This window comes from Aspergillus stella-maris, assembly GCF_047715825.1.
Source record: "Aspergillus stella-maris strain CBS 113639 unplaced genomic scaffold BDV14scaffold_46, whole genome shotgun sequence".
Lineage (NCBI taxonomy): Eukaryota > Fungi > Ascomycota > Eurotiomycetes > Eurotiales > Aspergillaceae > Aspergillus > Aspergillus stella-maris.
In genome coordinates, this window is record NW_027396840.1 from 82,765 (window position 1) to 98,417 (window position 15,653).

The window sequence follows — 15,653 nt, forward strand, 5'->3', positions numbered from 1 at the left end:
GTTGACTCACACCTCCCCGGCGACTGGGGCCGATGTCGGTCTGCCTCTAGTATGCCTTTTGGGGTCCGGAGTTTGCATCTTGCTCCGCAAGTTGATCTGGACTGAAAATATAGCTTCATGGATCTTGCACCCGAGGGCCTAGAGCGATGAGTCACCTGGTACCAGGTTGAATGTTTCACACCAAGTCCCTGCTCAGTGCTCAGCAACCCCATATTTCAATTCTTCATGGTCGATGCTGAATGCAACGCCGCGGGCCCCCACGTTTGTTGATTCCTGAGGTGTCTATGGTAGACCTCTGATAGACACCTCAGGTGTCAACATGTACATCGAACAGCAGTGTCCAGCATTAAAAGTACGCGGCGTCAAAGTAGATACGTTCAGCGCGTAAGCCGACTTTTGCTTCCGCATCGCAGGATCTCCAGCCCACCTAAATTTTGAGTGTCTTCCTGCAGCTTTCCTTGTCGCTGGTCGCAACACTTTTCCGATTTCTGCCCTTCAAAGAGCTCTCTCTCACCTCCATAAAATAATCCGTCCTTTATCTATCAACTTTTGCTAAAATCCTCCTCTTCCACCTCCAAATTCTTCTTCTCTTCCCTGTTTCCCCTCCATACCACCTCAACCTTTCTCTGCCATGTGCAGCTAATATGGCTTTTTTCGCCGCCTTCGGTGATCTGCCGCAAGTCCAGACCCGAAAAGCACTGATCCTGCTGGACTTTCAGAACGACTTTGTTCGCCCAAATGGCGCTCTGCACGTGCCAAATACGCCGGAAATCGTCGAGCTGCTTCCACCACTTGCCAACGCCTTCCGTCGCTCGGGAGATGTCTTTTGGGTTCGCTCATATTATGAGTCACCACAGCCGCTGCTGAGCGCTGATGGCCAGGAGCTCGTCGTTATAAACCGTGCCGACGCTATCAGGAAGCAGTTAAGAGATCGCGAAGCCGAAGGTCCAGTGCACGAAGAGGCTTTTCTCTCTCGCGAGACGCCGAATTGTTGTCTTCCTCAGGCCACTGGAGCTCAGTTTCCCGCCCCGCTGCTAGCCGCTATTGACAGCGATTCGGACATTTTGATAGAGAAATCAGAATACTCTGCGCTGCAATCTCCCGGTCTGGTCCTCAATTTACGCACGCGCTTTATCACTGAACTCTATGTCTGTGGATCTCTCTCCAACGCTTCGGTCCATGCTACTGCACTTGACGCCGTTCGCCACGGGTTCTCGATCTTTCTGGTTGAGGACTGTCTAGGTTGGCGGAGCTTCATTCGGCACCAAGAGGCTATGCGACGCATGGCCGATATTTTCGGGGCTAACGGCATCACATCCGAAGAGCTTATAGGAGAGCTTGATCGGGAGGAGACCGATCATATTGCACGCATTGAACCCCGCCTGGCGCGAGCTGTGCCTCCATCCGGGATTGAAGAAGACTTGGAAGATCTTGACGTGAAGCTCACCACCGCTGCTCCAGAGAGTCCCAGGCCGAGACTGAGACGCAACCGTCTTGAAGACCTCTTGGCCGAACTGTCCGACGACGAGCATGGTCATTTGAAGGAATTGACAGAGCTTACCCGTGCACGAGACCGTTCTCACTACATTGACCGCGGTCAGGCCAATCCTCCGGATGCCAGTGCTAAAATGATGCGAGCAAAGATCCGTCGCAAGCGAACTGACCGGAACGATCCCGAATCACCAACCGAGCCACGACGAGTGAGGAAGTCGAAACCGACTATGAATGTCTGCCGCCCAGGCGATGTCATTGGGGAAGGCGACTCCCGCATCATCCATGATATTGATTTACCCGAGGATGCCTTTGAGCGAATTCGCGACGAAGTGGCTTGGCAGAAGATGTACCATATGTCAGGGCAGGTGCCCCGTCTTGTTGCTGTACAAGGGAAACATGCACCAGATGGCTCGATACCAATCTACCGCCATCCCGCCGATGAATCGCCTCCACTGGAGCTGTATACATCTACCGTTAATCAAGTTCGAATCATGGTGGAGCGAATTCTTGGGCACCCTCTCAACCACGTCCTTATCCAACTCTACCGTGACGGACAAGATCGAATTTCCGAACACTCAGATAAAACACTTGACATTGTTCGTGGTTCATCCATTTGCAATGTCAGTCTCGGTGCTCAGCGTGTCATGATCCTCCGTCAGAAAGGATCTGAATCTGACGATGGGTCTGGTAGACTCACTCAACGCGTGCCCATGCCACATGAATCGCTCTTTATCTTGGGTGAGAAGACAAATGCACGCTGGCTTCACGGTATAAAGGCAGACAAGCGCCAAGAATCGGAAAAGTCAGGCGAAGAGCTCGCGTACGGCGGCCAACGGATATCGCTTACTTTCCGACACATCGGCACGTTCCTAGATCCCACCGGTGATACCATCTGGGGTCAAGGAGCTGTCTCCAAGGTTCAAGGTGAAGCACATTCTGTGATTCATGGCGATTCAGGAGAAACGGAACGACTGGTGCGCGCCTTTGGCGACGAGAACAAGGCCCTTGACTTTGACTGGGACGCTGTCTATGGCAGAGGGTTTGACGTTGTCAACTTTGTCACGGTCACTACCACGAAGCTGGTCTTGGGTGATGACGAGGTGGCTAATCTGCGGGTTCAGATTAGCTTGAGTGAGAATGGTGTCCGATACGACGCAACCAAGCAGTCGAATGGGGAGGCAGCGCTGCCAATGTACATTGACGCCGATGGTACGCAAACCGCTGGTGACGGGGAGATACTGCGATATCTGGCTGGACGCTCCCCGCGCATGACACGACCAGGTATAGAAGTGTTGCACGGTGGCGATAGGCTCTCCGACATCAACGACCTTCTTACGAAATGGCGAAAACATTGTGAAACCAGCAAGGCCGATTTCAGCGAGCTCGCCGAATGGGAGGAAGCCGTAACTGGCCAGTACTATCTTGGTGGAAGCACCTTGGCCATCGACGACTGTGCGCTATGGCCGGTTCTACGAGATATTGTCGAAAAGCAAGGACCTTTCTCAGACAAAGCATACCCCAGTCTCTCACAATACTACAACCGAGTTGGTAAGCGCGGCATAGTCAAAGCGATTCTAGAGGAATCAGCATCAAAATAACTTTGCCATTCAACACCTGGCGCAAAACCAACTTTTCCAAATGACGGAATGAATTTACGACAGCGACATAATGATACCATTTACACTTGACCGCTCAAGCTGATTCCAAATTGGTTCCTTTTGATTTCGTTATATACACCACATTTACAGCCATTATGTCCAGCGTCCACAGCCCCTTTATACATAGCGATACCCATAAATTAAATCAACTTGATGTCAATCAACTACAAGCACTCCCCATCGAAATCCTCCGTCGTGAGCACATCACTCAACGCAACCCCCGAACAAACAACCGCCTTCAAGAACGCATCCGCAACAACAATCGACCCCGCCTCATTCGTATGCGTATGATCCTCCGGATAAAACGAGTTCACAGTATCAAGCCCCAAACTCTCAAAGATCGCAGCCGTATAAGCCCCATGATCCACATACTCAACCCCCGCATTCTCAGCCGCCAACTGCGCATACTCCACGAACCGATTCGGCGAGTACGCGAACTCCCCCGTTTCCCAGGGGTTATTCGGTGTCTGGCTTGAGATGAGCACATTCGCACCCTTCTCGATGAACAGCGCTGCCGCGTTCTCGAGGTATGCGGGGAATGTGAGGACCGTCTCGGCGACGCCGTCGTATACAGTCTCGCATGTTTCGTCGCCTGTCCCGGGACAATCGGTCCGGCCGTTGTCGTCGGATAGCGAACCGCCGTCGTTATGCCCGAATTCGATCACGACGTAGTCGCCGCTTTGGAGGACTTCGGCGATTGCGTCGAAGCGGCCTTCGCGCGTGTAGGAGCGTGCGCTGCGGCCGCCGATTGCTTGGTTGCTGACTTCTATGCTGACGCTGTCGGTTATGTAGTCGCCCCAGCCTGGTGAGAGAAACGTGGGTTAGTCTGGGAGTTGCTTGGGTAGGGTTGGTTGGATGGGGTGGGAAGGGAAGGGGGAAGGGTACATACCTGGTGTGGACGACGCCATGGTCGAGTCACCAGCTAGGTAGATGGTCTGCGCCAGCGCAGAGGGTAGGAGGGACAGGGTAAGAGAGGAGATGGCGATTGTCTTCATCTTGGTTGGAATGTGTACAGTGCTGAGCACAGTTGCTGTCTGATGGTAATGGAGAATCAACCTGGAAGTATTCTGGATATCAACTTGATGGGTACAAGGACACCGGTGACCACAAGACTCTTTATATACCCCTAGTCCTACACCAGTCACTATCTACATACAGTACAAACGCACCACACTGCAGCTCCTCCGGAACAACCACCGTTTTCCCCTGCAGGAGGAATCCCTCGTATACGTGGAACAAGTCACCACTCTCGGCGTTTGAGCACCCCGAGGTACGGAGTATAGTACAGTACAGGTAGGGTCTACCTGTCAGGATCAACCTGTCAAGATCCAAGATCCAAGACCGTCACGTCAACCCGTCAGAATAATCCCGGTCCCACATCCCTCCGTGGCCGTCACGGTTGAGAAATGCAAAAAGAGAGCACATTCTGAAACGGGTAAATGCCGGCCCAGCGGAACTTCGTTTCATGGCGTCTGTCATGCCCAGGTCCGCGTGCTGGCGTACCTGCTTGGCTGCTTCAGCCTTGTTGCCGAGGGCGGGAGGCTTGCTGTGTTCAGACTTTACCAAGACTGTCAAGGTTTCGTGGATATAGTTCTGTCTGGGACTCTGCCGCTGTGGACATGCCAGGGGGTAGTTGTTTGGGTGTGTTATTTATAGATGTGGGTTGCTTGAGATCCTCATACCTAGGTACGATGTACCCTATTTACTCTGTAGATACACCACGAGTTAAACACAGAACATCGCCCCTCAAACAAAACACAATTACAAAAAAAAAAAATAAGGTAGAGTTGACTACGTCAAATTAACTAACCACCATCCTACATAAATCCCCGCGTCGAACCTGACGAAGATCGCCTGACACGGTGAAACCGCCTGGTATCCACCTATCAAATCCCCCTTAGTATATTAATCTGTACCTGTGCGTTCGTGATAACCACAGACTAGATTAAAGGTGACAGGGGCTGGTCGGTTTAATTTGGGATGTCTGGGGAATTTCTGCAGGTTTTAGCGTGACCGTTAGTTGTGATTTGGTAGTGGCTGGCTAGTACTGGAAAGTTGGAGGGTTGCGAAGCGTCCGGGCCAAGGGGGGGAAGGTTTCTTGGATATTGCTTCGGGGGCTTGATGGTCTTGGAAGCGGATGGCTTCTATGACGTGATTGTGTCTTACGTGCATTGGGTTGCATTGTGGTGGTTGCTGTAAAGGGGATATTTCCGTGTGGTTGCTGCGCTGTATACTTGGCTCTTTTGCAATGTTGATACGACCTAGCTTCAATGAGTGGGTTGGATAATAATTCAGTATTTTTTAACCTATTTCAAGCACCTGGCAAGATGGCCGAGCGGTTAAGGCGTTAGATTAGAAATCTAATCCCTTCGGGGTCCAGAGTTCGAATCTCTGTCTTGTCGATTTCTTTTTGTTTTTTTGCCAGTTCTATCTGGCGATTCTGCTACTTGGTTTTTAGTTCTCTTTAATTCAGCATCTGGGATTTCGGAACATGTGCATGGGACAGATTTCATTTGTATGATATCGTGCAAGTAGCTGGTGTTTGTATGGACAGGCTAAAGCTTCTCGAACGTCGGCTTGCGCTTCTGTATACCTGATAGTAGCGCCGACTGCACGTCGCTGGTTTGTAGTGCAGCGCTGTTCCAAATCGTTGTGTATCGCAGACCTATGCGGTAGGTTAGCATGCCATCTCATCTTGCTGAAGTCCATTCGCAGCTCAAGAAAGACCTACCATCCTGCACTGTATGATCCCTCGACCAATTCAACAACTCCTTCGTCCCCTGCACCGCAACGGGACTCTTACTAGCCATAAGACTCGCAAGCTCAATAGCACCCTTAATACCCTCACTCTTGCTCTCAAATACCCTACTCACAAACCCAACCCGCATCGCCTCCTCGGGCCCAAACACCCTAGCCGTCAACGCAACATCCTTAACCCAGCCGAAGTTCCCCACGATTTTCGGCAACCGACTCAACGTGCCCACATCAGCCGCAAGACCAATATCAACCTCCTTAACAGCGAATTTCACATCCCGCGTACAAAAGCGCACATCGGCGGCTGAGGAAAGATCAATCGCAAGCCCGAAAGAGAAGCCATGCATAACGACGATAACGGGCTTCTCGCATTTCTCAATCGTCGTGATGCACTCTTGGAATGTGCCGATTTCGCGGCGGAGATGGGCGGCTTTGCGTGCGGGGTCGCTGTCTTTTGTTGTGGAGGGATCGGAGAGAAGGCCTTGCGATGCGGCTTTCACGTCTAGGCCTGCTGTGAATGCTTTGTCGCCGGCACCAGAGATGATTATGGAGCGGACGAAGGGGTCAACGGACAATTTGGTTATGAGGGAGGCGAGTTCGAGCCACATGCTATTTTGTTAGGAGAATCCTTGTTAGCATGCTTAATTCTTGGGCAGGATATGGTGTAGGAAGCTCGACATACGCCTCGAAGAACGCATTTAGCTGGTTCGGCCGATTGATTTCGATGTGCGCGACATATTCTTGTGGGAATGTGAGGTTGAAGTGTTTGGGGGAGTAGTCGGAGGCCATGGTGTGTAGTCTCTATGTCGATATACGCTTGAAGATGAAGGTAATGTCGTTACGAGGGTGTAGATATATGAGACCAAGGACAGGCAGCGGAATCTCGGCTAGATAATGCGGAGACGATAAGATATGCAGGAGTAGAGCTGTCGTAACATCCCAAGCACTCGGAAGATATGCGCTATAGGGATACAAAAGAAGCTCTATCTGAAACATAGTCAGCACATCGATGTACCAAATATCCATAAACTTTGAACGGTTCATGCGGGGAGATTTACAGGTGAAGCTACCACGGGCATCGGCTTCACATGCCTCGGCTCGTGGGCGCTCCAAGCGGGAGCATGTTTGCTTACCAGTGTGACTTTTGGTCAAGGTCATAAGCTGCCCTGGGTAAGTTGACGGCCTTAAGAATGGGAGCGTCAATTTGCCCTGGGGTAACAGCAGGCGTTCTCGGGTTAAGTGATGCAGGAACAAAAACAAAAAAGAAATCGACAAGACAGAGATTCGAACTCTGGACCCCGAAGGGATTAGATTTCTAATCTAACGCCTTAACCGCTCGGCCATCTTGCCAGGTAGTTGTTAATAAGCAATTAATTATGTTTTATATTCCGCAAACAAAAAGTGCACAAAAGCTGACGGGTTGGGGTAGTACCTAGAGATGATATGGTAGTGCAACGAGGACTACGCATTATCAACCCTAGTAGTGTGTGATGCTACGTGAAGTGGAGTCTATATGGTGGATTTTGAAAGAGTTGGTGCATTTCGCTATCCGTTGAAGACCATGTTAGTGGTTGTGGGCCAAAGATATATATTTTGCTGTGGGCTGTTACTATTTACATCATCGGTGTGCGATTCGCCAGGGAAGCCATAATTCTTCACTCAGTACGAACAGATCGAGTCAGGAAAGGTTCGAAATATGAAGTAGTATTTCAACTCATCCAGTAAGGACAGTAGTTATCATACAAGACAACTGAAGATCACAAAGTCTCAAGGAGCGCATAGTACAAACCCCTCAACACCACAGCTCAACCTCACTTATAATCGCGCAATGCTATGCAGAGAATCAACAGAAACAATCAAACCGTATGCTCGTATCCATATATCGATCATTGAGACCGATGCTTCACGTGTGCAGTTGCCGGTGCACCTACTGAATGGTAATCTTGCGAGCAGTAGGAGCCGCAGCCTTAGGCACAACAAGCGAGAGAACACCGTCCTTCAAAGAGGCCTTGACATCGTCCTGCGCAACGCGAGTCGGGAACTCAAAGGTGCGCTGGATCTCGCCGATGGAGCGCTCGGAGACCCAGTAGCGGGGTTTGGGCTGCTTAGTAGCCTTGACGGACTTGTTGTTGGTGGTAGTGACTTCGGTGCTTTCGCCCTCGGCGGCCTTCTCGGCCTCAGCCTGAGCTTGCTCAGGGTTGGCAGTGGTGTTTTCGTTGACGTTGCTAGAGTGAGACTCGCGCTCGGAGCGGCCCTTGATGACTAGGGTCTGCGGGTCGGTGAACTCGATGTCGATCTTGTCCTGGGGGATACCAGGGAGTTCACCGTCGAGGTGGTAGGCGTCGCTTGTCTCGCGGACGTCAAAGCGAGGAGTGAATGAGCGGACGGAGTGAGAGACCTGGCCGCGGGAAGAGCGGTGGTTGTCGTAGTCGTCTAGAAGACGGAAGAGGGGAGAGAAGTCTCCGGCGGTTGGCATGGTGCGGAAGAGAGACATTGTTGTTATTGGTGTTGGTAGAGAGTTTGATTTGTAGTAGAGAGTTATTGTGCTGGTTTCTTTGTTGCTTAAGTTGTGTTCTTGAGATTGCTTGCTTTGTGAGATGATGGTGAGATAGCCATGGGCTCGAGGGCGCATATATAGCTTTTGGCGGCTTTCGAGAAGACTCGACGCCCGTAAGCATCGCGACGTCTATACATTGCAAGATGACGCTGGAGTGTTGTCGTGGTATCGCGAAGTCCTTCGAATATAGAGTGAAGTATCTCGTTGACTCTAGATAATTCTCGATGCTTCGACGGGTCACGTGACCCAAAGAAATATCACCTCCAGTTGGATGGACAAGGCAGATACCAGTGCAGCTCTTCTGGCCTCACTCCGATGATGTGATTGAGATAGCAACCAAGAAGTGAAGCTGATCACAAGGGTATGGCGCCACAAAGTCATTGTTTGGCACCAAGCTGTAACATAATGTCAACATTTGGTATGAACTACCAATCCGTGACAACCCCAAGAGTCTTGTCTAGCCCCTCCGCAACCCATCGACGACAGCTAGCATGAGGAGAATGTAAAACGGCGCACAATCCAGAGTGACCCGATGCTCCGATATAGCCACCAAGCCACCGTCTTGAACACAGACCCCCGACAGCCACGGTCGAGTGTAGGACGGCGAGAGCTACGAAGATCACCGTTCCACCTTAACCAAGTCGACACCCAGTTTACACCCAGCATGTAACTAGATTTGTCTGATGATCCGGAAGATATTGTGACCTTGCTCGTGCCGAATCGCCAAATCGCCAAATCGCATACGGTACGGTCGTTTGGTCGCCTACTCTGATTCCGACTCATCAGGCTGCATGACCTTCTCATCGAGCTCCTGCAAATCCAAAAAGTCAGCCAAGTTGATTCATTGGACTCTCTCTCTTCCAATCTCAGGCCAATCCCGCCCATCCATCCAACGCGAGGGCAAGAGTATCCTCACCTTCCCCAGTCTCAACTTCAAATTCGCCAACTGGCTCTCCTTAATAACAAGATGGCGATCATCGTCTAGATCCTCAACTATATAGTCGTGCCGCTCTTCGTCGTATTTGAGTATTATTGCTTTGACGGAGGGGTCGCATTCGATTAGGACTCCTATACAGCCAAACGAGATCGATGTTAGTTGGAGTGGATGTGGAGAGCAAAGGTGAAGGGGCGTTCATACCTCGAACGGCGCGCGGCATCTTGTTACAGCCAAAGTCTCAAGAACGTCAAGAAAAAAGAGAGAAACAAGGGCCTAGTAGTAAAGCTGTCAACCAAGAGTAAAACAACAGCGTAGATAGCTTGCCAGAGCTTGGATGGAGGATTGGAGATCCGTCGGATCGGGTGTTCTGGCCGCGGAAAAAGTGGGTCACATGACACCAAAAGTTTAGCGCGGCTCTATAGTGTCAAAATGTTTCGAGTTTTTTCAACGATCTGGCAAGATGGCCGAGCGGTTAAGGCGTTAGATTAGAAATCTAATCCCTTCGGGGTCCAGAGTTCGAATCTCTGTCTTGTCGAGTTTCTTTTTGTTTTTCTTGCCTTGATCCTCGAGCATGCTAGTAAGGGCTAAGTTACTGGTTTGGGTTTTTTTGTTGCTATCGTGATCAGGGGGCGGGCGAGGTGTGTGGATGTGTGCGTATGATCCATCATGTCAAGTATCCATTCTTATGTGAGCCGCCGAAGTTAAACAAAACAAAATGTGATATATGTAGATGCTTGGTGTTACACATCCACCCATAAAGTACCGAATATCAACGCCTAGTCCTCCCTATGCAATCTTTCTTCCTCTTCATGCACGTGCTCCTCACTTCCAGGCGGCGGCGTCCACCCTGTCCCAGCCTGTGCAAGCGAAGCAACAATCAAAATGACAAACCCACCGAGTAACAACATCTGATTAGCCCTTTCATAACTCTCTATCGCAACCTCCCTCTCATCCCCTGTTAACGTCCGAACAAGCGCCGGACTACCGAGCAACTTATGAATGAGCCCCTCTTCGTTTTTCAACCCATGCTTTGCAAACCCTTCCTCAAGTCCAGCCTTTAGCTGGCGCTGGAAGAAACCACCGCCCATTGCCGAACCGAAACTACCCGCGAACCCGCGCGACATGCCGACGAGCGCAGTGACGATGTAGTGTACTTCTGGCTTCGTGAGGTAGAGGATGTGCGCGAAGGTGTAGTTCATCGAGGCGCCGATGCAGAAGCCATTCATGAACATTGCAACCACATAGGCGGCGGTGTGGGATGTTGCGGTTGCGAGTGTGTAGAGGAGGAGGGTAGAGAAGGCGAAGATGATGTAGACTATTACGTTTGGCCTGGGAGATATGTTAGAGGAGATGATGGGTAGGAGTGCGAGAGACTCACCAGTAGTAGCTCTCGCCATGGCGAATGTGAAGCCAACCGACTATTAGGCCTCCGATTCCGAAGCCCGCGTTCGTGGGCGTCAAGATAAGTCCGGCTGAGGCTGGAGACCAGCCTCGAACGGCCATTGCGTATACCGGCGAGTAGAAGAGTACTGCCCAGCGAGCAGTCATTGCGGAGAGGGCAGCCAGGCAGGTGAGCGAAACGCTCTTCGCACTGAGCACTTCGGTCGGCACGATAGGTTCAGATGCGAACCTAGATTCAATGGTCCAGAAGGCGACAAAGAACAAGACAGAGATGATGATGGGGGTGATCGGGATGCTGGGAGAAGCAAGGCTGAAGAGAAGAAGGAAGATGGAGGTAGCCTAGGAGTTATTAGTACTCTGTAGCGACTGCACCGAAGATAGCTCATGCTCACCAACGTGATAGCACCGGCATAATCAATGTTCTTTAGCTTCTGAAGCATAGTGATTGTCTTGGTAGTTCCAGGCTCGTATTGCGGCTGGTAAGGTATGGCGAAGAACAAAATCGGCCCTAAGACCAACGAGGTGGGCGCCTGCACCCAGAAGATCAACCGCTGCACAAGGGTTAGATTTTGAGTTCGTGGGTTGCAGATGTAGTCGAAATACTGAGCTTACCCATCCAAGGACTGGGACTATCACTCCAGCCAAAACAGCTCCTAAAGAAACGCCAATTGTCATCCCGAAGTTGACGATGCCGATGAATATGCCCCGTCGCTTTTGGGTGACTAGGTCCAGAGTTAAGATAATACCAGTAACCATGAGGCCACCAGCGCCCACACCGCTGAGGGCTCGGCCAGCAAGGAAGACGGATAGCTTCGGAGCCCCGGCCGTGATGGATAATCCAAGTGCGAGCAGGACGCAGGAAAAGAGAACGTAGATGCGAGGCGTGAAGATTTGCGCCAGTCGTCCTGCGACAGGCGTCATACTCGATGCCGCAATCTAAAGGACCGTCAGTGACTGAGTTGATAATGTTGCGAAACTGGAAAAGCATACCATAAATGCTGCATTGAACCAAGGAGTATCCTCAAAAGCATTGAGATCCGTCGCGATCTCGGACTGCGCTGTTGCCATCATCGACATGTTGATAGCTAGGATACATCAGATTCTGCTGAAATTTCGCAGTGTAAGGGAATTAAGCACCTTGAATGAAAATCAATGCTCCCATTGAGAGGCAGATTATCAGACCGCGCCTGCGCGACACTTCGACGTTAGACGTAGCTGGCGAAGCAGGCGTAGCGGGAGTCTCGGGATCGCGTAGGAGCAGAGGCGTATGCTCGTCGCGCTCATCGCCAAGGGCGGGCGCCGCTACTGGTTCAACCGGTGCAGCCATTTTGAACTCACGAAGAGTCTAAAGGGTTGGCGATGGGAAAGAGCCCATTCGGGTATAGGCGTCGAAGAAAAGATTCGCGGGGGATGTTGGAGATAAAAGGGAGACTTGGGCCGGTGGTAGGTTTCGCGCTTGGCTAAGCTTCCTTGCTTCGCTGGGTGGGTTCCCTGAATTGCTGACGGTCTATTTCTAAGCAACTCGGGCTCAACCTTGGATTTATCAGATAAGTCCATTTTGATGCGACCAATGGAGCAGGAGATACCTTAGATTCACGTACTTTGGCACTTTGGCTCGATGTCATCACCAACGGTCGCCGATCGCATCTGGGCGCAGATTCGCTGGTCCATTGTTGGTCGCAACCTCGGCGCGAATGACGGCATGACAGCGGTCTCACTGTACAACTCAGCCTGTCAGCATCAGCCACGGTAATTATAGTAGCAGAGATTAGGTACCGAGAATCACCTGTCAGTGATAGGTGCTCAGTAATAGTGCGTGTGCCTATTGGAGAAAGCTCAAGTCTGTGATTTGGAGTCTCTGTCGAGGACTCGAGAAACGAGGAAGCGGCGCAAAAATAAGCAGCGATCTGGGACGACGAATGAGCAAAGGAATATGTGAACAAATCGATCGGCTCTTGAGTCCTGATCTTATTTAGTGATATGCTTAGGATGGCATGGTACTGTCCTTGTATTCCGAGCTCTCAACGAATGTTGGTCATGGATCGTGAATCGATAAGGTGGACTCGTATCTTATCCGAAAGTTATTATCTTATCGGAGAGCTCTTATCGCTCATAGAAGCAGCGTCACACTCACAGCGGCCTTTCAACATCGATTTGTCTGGCATTATCATAATTCAGCCGACTAATCATTGTTAATTAATCGCAGCCACGCAGAGATCAGACCATAGTTCGAGCTTCTTACCCCATATGGCAGGTCCAGCCGGTCGCCAATACAAGAAGGCGATATTCTGCGGGGGTCGGAAAGTTCCGCACATTCCGAAGATTCCGAGCAGTCTGGATTAGGAAAATGTCACGCCTGCATCAGATACATAACGGTCGCCCCCCTCGAGGTACCAGTGACATCTCTCTCCGAACAACCAAAGGAGACTCAGACCAATAAGTTTCAGCCCACAATGGTGGCCCCGCACCCTCTTACCATCCTCTCCGAGGAGGAAATCAACCTCGCCCGCGACATCGTTGTCGCCCAGCACCCCAACACAGTCATTGATTTTCGAGAGATCTTTCTCCAAGAGCCTCCAAAGGACCAACTTCTTGAGTTTCTTGCCCTTGAGCACTCTGGTCGTCTGAGCCCGACGACCCCTCGGCCACCGCGATTGGCGCTTTGCCAGTACGATGTCATTGGCTCCGACCGAGTGCCATCGTATGAGGAAACTGTCGTGGATGTGGTCGCAAAGAAGTCCGTCAAGCACCATGTCGTTGGAAAGCAGCACCACGCTGCCTTGACTTTGTACGTTGTCAATCGATATGCTAAGATTACTGGAATATCCACTAACAGCTCTCTAGGAGTGAATTCGACACTCTCGTGGAACGTTGCTTCGCCTCGCCACTCTTCCAGAAAGCTCTCGCCGACTTCGACTTACCCCCAGGCTTCGAGGTCGTCATCGAGCCTTGGCCATATGGTGGACTCGACTCCGCTGAGCCCAACAGACGGTACTTCCAGGGACTGTGCTTTGCAACAAATGCGTCGAAGAAGAACCCCGACGCCAACTTCTACTCATACCCTCTACCGCTTATCCCTGTTATGGATGCCCACACCCAAGAGATCATTAGAGTTGACCGCCCGGCTACTGGTGGAAAGGGAGATGGTCTGCGGGATCAAACGTTCAGCCGCGCTATCATCGGACACTGCAAGGACTCTGATTACGTGCCTGAGCTGCTTCCCGAGGGTACTCGGAAAGACCTGAAGCCACTCAATGTAGTCCAGCCCGAGGGCCCTTCTTTCAAGATCACAAACGAGTCTCTTGTTGAGTGGCAGAAGTGGCGCTTCCGCGTTGCGTTCAACCCTCGCGAGGGTGCTACTATCCACGATGTGTGGTACGATGGCCGCAGTGTTATGCACCGTTTGAGTATCAGTGAAATGGTGAGCCACCTCAATATGTGGAAATTGACAGCTAGCTAACTACTGATCCAGACCGTCCCGTATGCTGATGCTCGCCCCCCATTTCACCGCAAACAAGCTTTCGACTTTGGCGACGGTGGTGGTGGAAACATGGCAAACAACCTGTCTATCGGCTGTGACTGCCTCGGAGTCATTAAGTACTTCGACGCCATCATCACTGATTCTGACGGTTCTGCGAAGAAGTTGCCAAACGCGATCTGTTTGCACGAACAGGACAATGGCATCGGCTGGAAGCACTCCAACTGGAGGACGGGCCGCGCTGTCGTCACCCGCCACCGCGAACTGGTCGTACAGTTCATCATCACGTTAGCCAACTACGAATACATCTTCGCCTACAAGTTCGACCAGTCGGCCGGAATTACTGTCGAGTCTCGCGCAACGGGTATCCTGAACGTCGTCAACATCGATGCTGGCAAGGTCAGCGATTACGGCAACGTTGTCAGTGGAGGAGTCCTAGCTCAAAACCACCAGCACATTTTCTGTGTGCGCATTGACCCAGCCGTTGATGGAGCAAAGAACTCGGTTCAGGTTGAGGAGTCGCACCCTGTCCAGATGAATGCGGCGACAAACCCCAACGGCAACTTCTACCAAGTCACCACTGATACCCTCGAAAGAGCATGCTACTTCGACGCTGCTCCAGATTTGAACCGGACAGTGAAGATGGTCAACCCTCATAAGATAAACCCTATCAGCAAGAAACCCGTTGGATACAAGTTTATTCCATTGGCAACTCAGCGACTGCTGGCCGACCCCAACTCCGTGCAAGCCAAGCGTGCACAATTCGCACAGCATCATGTCTGGGTGACGCAACACCGGGACAATGAGCTGTATGCTGGAGGTCGCTACACACTTCAAAGCCAGAACGAGGTGGACGGAGTTTCAGATGCGGTCAAGCGTGGCGACTCAGTGGCCGACACCGACGTAGTTGTATGGAGTACTTTCGGCATCACCCACAACCCCCGTGTGGAGGACTGGCCTGTCATGTAAGAACCCCCGATCTGATACGAACTGCAGCTGCTAACACTATGATAGGCCCGTTGAAATCTTCCAGCTCATGATAAGACCCGCAGACTTCTTTATTGCGAACCCATCGCTGGATGTACCCTCGGGCAAGAACGCGGCGTCAAGAGTAGTAGGATCCTCGGAATGCTGCCGGCCAGCGCACATCTAGATCTTGAATGAAACAGGCATGTATGATTGATGATATAGTGTATATACAAAACTTAAACCATAAATTTCAATTCCAACCCGTATCTCACTCCAACCCGATAAAAGTGTATTGGAATCTATAAAACTGTGTTTGTCGTACAACTCCGACGCTCTGATTCCGCGGTGCCCCACACTTCGGAACAGGTTCCTCACATTCTTTCAGCCTAAGAGCATCCAAGTCTA

The 15,653-nt window shown here is 51.2% G+C and overlaps 8 protein-coding genes and 3 non-coding genes across 11 annotated transcripts; 5 read left to right on the forward strand and 6 right to left on the reverse strand.

Moving 5' to 3' along the window:
* The first annotated feature begins 461 nt into the window (after positions 1 to 461).
* On the forward strand, positions 462 to 3,361 carry BDV14DRAFT_96398 (isochorismatase family protein family). The gene has a single exon (XM_073777935.1). It carries the CDS (start codon positions 645 to 647, stop codon positions 3,090 to 3,092), a length of 2,448 nt encoding a protein of 815 aa, XP_073625865.1. The 5' UTR covers positions 462 to 644; the 3' UTR covers positions 3,093 to 3,361.
* Positions 3,317 to 4,147, reverse strand: BDV14DRAFT_210228 (rhamnogalacturonan acetylesterase RgaE; the record flags this gene model as incomplete). The annotated part of the gene is made up of 2 exons (XM_073775846.1): positions 3,317 to 3,954; positions 4,042 to 4,147. 2 exons carry the CDS (start codon positions 4,145 to 4,147, stop codon positions 3,317 to 3,319), a joined length of 744 nt encoding a protein of 247 aa, XP_073625866.1.
* On the forward strand, positions 4,027 to 4,966 carry BDV14DRAFT_177502 (uncharacterized protein). Its single transcript, XM_073769426.1, has one exon. It carries the CDS (start codon positions 4,592 to 4,594, stop codon positions 4,955 to 4,957), a length of 366 nt encoding a protein of 121 aa, XP_073625867.1. The 5' UTR covers positions 4,027 to 4,591; the 3' UTR covers positions 4,958 to 4,966.
* A 507-nt stretch (positions 4,967 to 5,473) lies between these two features.
* On the forward strand, positions 5,474 to 5,554 carry BDV14DRAFT_t104. The gene has a single exon. It is a non-coding gene; the product is annotated as a tRNA-Ser (tRNA).
* Positions 5,555 to 5,655: 101 nt separating this feature from the next.
* Positions 5,656 to 7,147, reverse strand: BDV14DRAFT_177504 (enoyl-CoA hydratase/isomerase family protein). Its single transcript, XM_073769427.1, has 4 exons — positions 6,965 to 7,147; positions 6,589 to 6,893; positions 5,884 to 6,515; positions 5,656 to 5,817 (listed from the first exon to the last, which is right to left on the reverse strand). The coding sequence occupies exons 2-4, from the start codon at positions 6,693 to 6,695 to the stop codon at positions 5,708 to 5,710; spliced, it is 849 nt and encodes a 282-aa protein (XP_073625868.1). The 5' UTR covers positions 6,696 to 6,893; positions 6,965 to 7,147; the 3' UTR covers positions 5,656 to 5,707.
* Positions 7,148 to 7,175: 28 nt separating this feature from the next.
* Positions 7,176 to 7,256, reverse strand: BDV14DRAFT_t107. The gene has a single exon. It is a non-coding gene; the product is annotated as a tRNA-Ser (tRNA).
* A 37-nt stretch (positions 7,257 to 7,293) lies between these two features.
* Positions 7,294 to 8,504, reverse strand: BDV14DRAFT_177506 (Hsp20/alpha crystallin family protein). The gene has a single exon (XM_073769428.1). It carries the CDS (start codon positions 8,398 to 8,400, stop codon positions 7,834 to 7,836), a length of 567 nt encoding a protein of 188 aa, XP_073625869.1. The 5' UTR covers positions 8,401 to 8,504; the 3' UTR covers positions 7,294 to 7,833.
* tfb5 (TFIIH complex subunit TFB5) lies at positions 8,505 to 9,741 on the reverse strand. Its single transcript, XM_073769429.1, has 3 exons — positions 9,602 to 9,741; positions 9,380 to 9,531; positions 8,505 to 9,274 (listed from the first exon to the last, which is right to left on the reverse strand). The coding sequence occupies exons 1-3, from the start codon at positions 9,618 to 9,620 to the stop codon at positions 9,227 to 9,229; spliced, it is 219 nt and encodes a 72-aa protein (XP_073625870.1). The 5' UTR covers positions 9,621 to 9,741; the 3' UTR covers positions 8,505 to 9,226.
* BDV14DRAFT_177514 (putative MFS multidrug transporter) lies at positions 9,742 to 12,439 on the reverse strand. The gene is made up of 6 exons (XM_073769430.1): positions 12,388 to 12,439; positions 11,792 to 12,334; positions 11,414 to 11,737; positions 11,194 to 11,352; positions 10,779 to 11,140; positions 9,742 to 10,729 (listed from the first exon to the last, which is right to left on the reverse strand). The coding sequence occupies exons 2-6, from the start codon at positions 11,876 to 11,878 to the stop codon at positions 10,177 to 10,179; spliced, it is 1,485 nt and encodes a 494-aa protein (XP_073625871.1). The 5' UTR covers positions 11,879 to 12,334; positions 12,388 to 12,439; the 3' UTR covers positions 9,742 to 10,176.
* BDV14DRAFT_t105 lies at positions 9,855 to 9,935 on the forward strand. The gene has a single exon. It is a non-coding gene; the product is annotated as a tRNA-Ser (tRNA).
* Positions 12,440 to 13,184: 745 nt separating the features above from the next.
* Positions 13,185 to 15,520, forward strand: BDV14DRAFT_177518 (putative copper amine oxidase). Its single transcript, XM_073769431.1, has 4 exons — positions 13,185 to 13,589; positions 13,646 to 14,222; positions 14,274 to 15,244; positions 15,294 to 15,520. Exons 1-4 carry the CDS (start codon positions 13,255 to 13,257, stop codon positions 15,430 to 15,432), a joined length of 2,022 nt encoding a protein of 673 aa, XP_073625872.1. The 5' UTR covers positions 13,185 to 13,254; the 3' UTR covers positions 15,433 to 15,520.
* Positions 15,521 to 15,653: the final 133 nt, after the last annotated feature.

Bases quoted from the DNA above. Each gene is read 5' to 3' on its own strand.
- BDV14DRAFT_96398 (XM_073777935.1), top strand. From the start codon at position 645: ATGGCTTTTTTCGCCGCCTTCGGTGATCTGCCGCAAGTCCAGACCCGA.
- BDV14DRAFT_177502 (XM_073769426.1), top strand. From the start codon at position 4,592: ATGCCGGCCCAGCGGAACTTCGTTTCATGGCGTCTGTCATGCCCAGGT.
- BDV14DRAFT_177504 (XM_073769427.1), bottom strand. From the start codon at position 6,695: ATGGCCTCCGACTACTCCCCCAAACACTTCAACCTCACATTCCCACAA. The intron at 6,516-6,588 runs GTATGTCGAGCT...CTAACAAAATAG, and splicing joins CTAAATGCGTTCTTCGAGGC to CATGTGGCTCGAACTCGCCT. The intron at 5,818-5,883 runs GTAGGTCTTTCT...CCTACCGCATAG, and splicing joins GGATCATACAGTGCAGGATG to GTCTGCGATACACAACGATT.
- BDV14DRAFT_177506 (XM_073769428.1), bottom strand. From the start codon at position 8,400: ATGTCTCTCTTCCGCACCATGCCAACCGCCGGAGACTTCTCTCCCCTC.
- tfb5 (XM_073769429.1), bottom strand. The intron at 9,275-9,379 runs GTGAGGATACTC...TTGGATTTGCAG, and splicing joins TGAAGTTGAGACTGGGGAAG to GAGCTCGATGAGAAGGTCAT.
- BDV14DRAFT_177514 (XM_073769430.1), bottom strand. From the start codon at position 11,878: ATGTCGATGATGGCAACAGCGCAGTCCGAGATCGCGACGGATCTCAAT. The intron at 11,353-11,413 runs GTAAGCTCAGTA...ACCCTTGTGCAG, and splicing joins TAGTCCCAGTCCTTGGATGG to CGGTTGATCTTCTGGGTGCA. The intron at 10,730-10,778 runs GTGAGTCTCTCG...CATATCTCCCAG, and splicing joins CATGGCGAGAGCTACTACTG to GCCAAACGTAATAGTCTACA.
- BDV14DRAFT_177518 (XM_073769431.1), top strand. From the start codon at position 13,255: ATGGTGGCCCCGCACCCTCTTACCATCCTCTCCGAGGAGGAAATCAAC. The intron at 13,590-13,645 runs GTACGTTGTCAA...ACAGCTCTCTAG, and splicing joins CACCACGCTGCCTTGACTTT to GAGTGAATTCGACACTCTCG. The intron at 14,223-14,273 runs GTGAGCCACCTC...CTACTGATCCAG, and splicing joins GTTTGAGTATCAGTGAAATG to ACCGTCCCGTATGCTGATGC.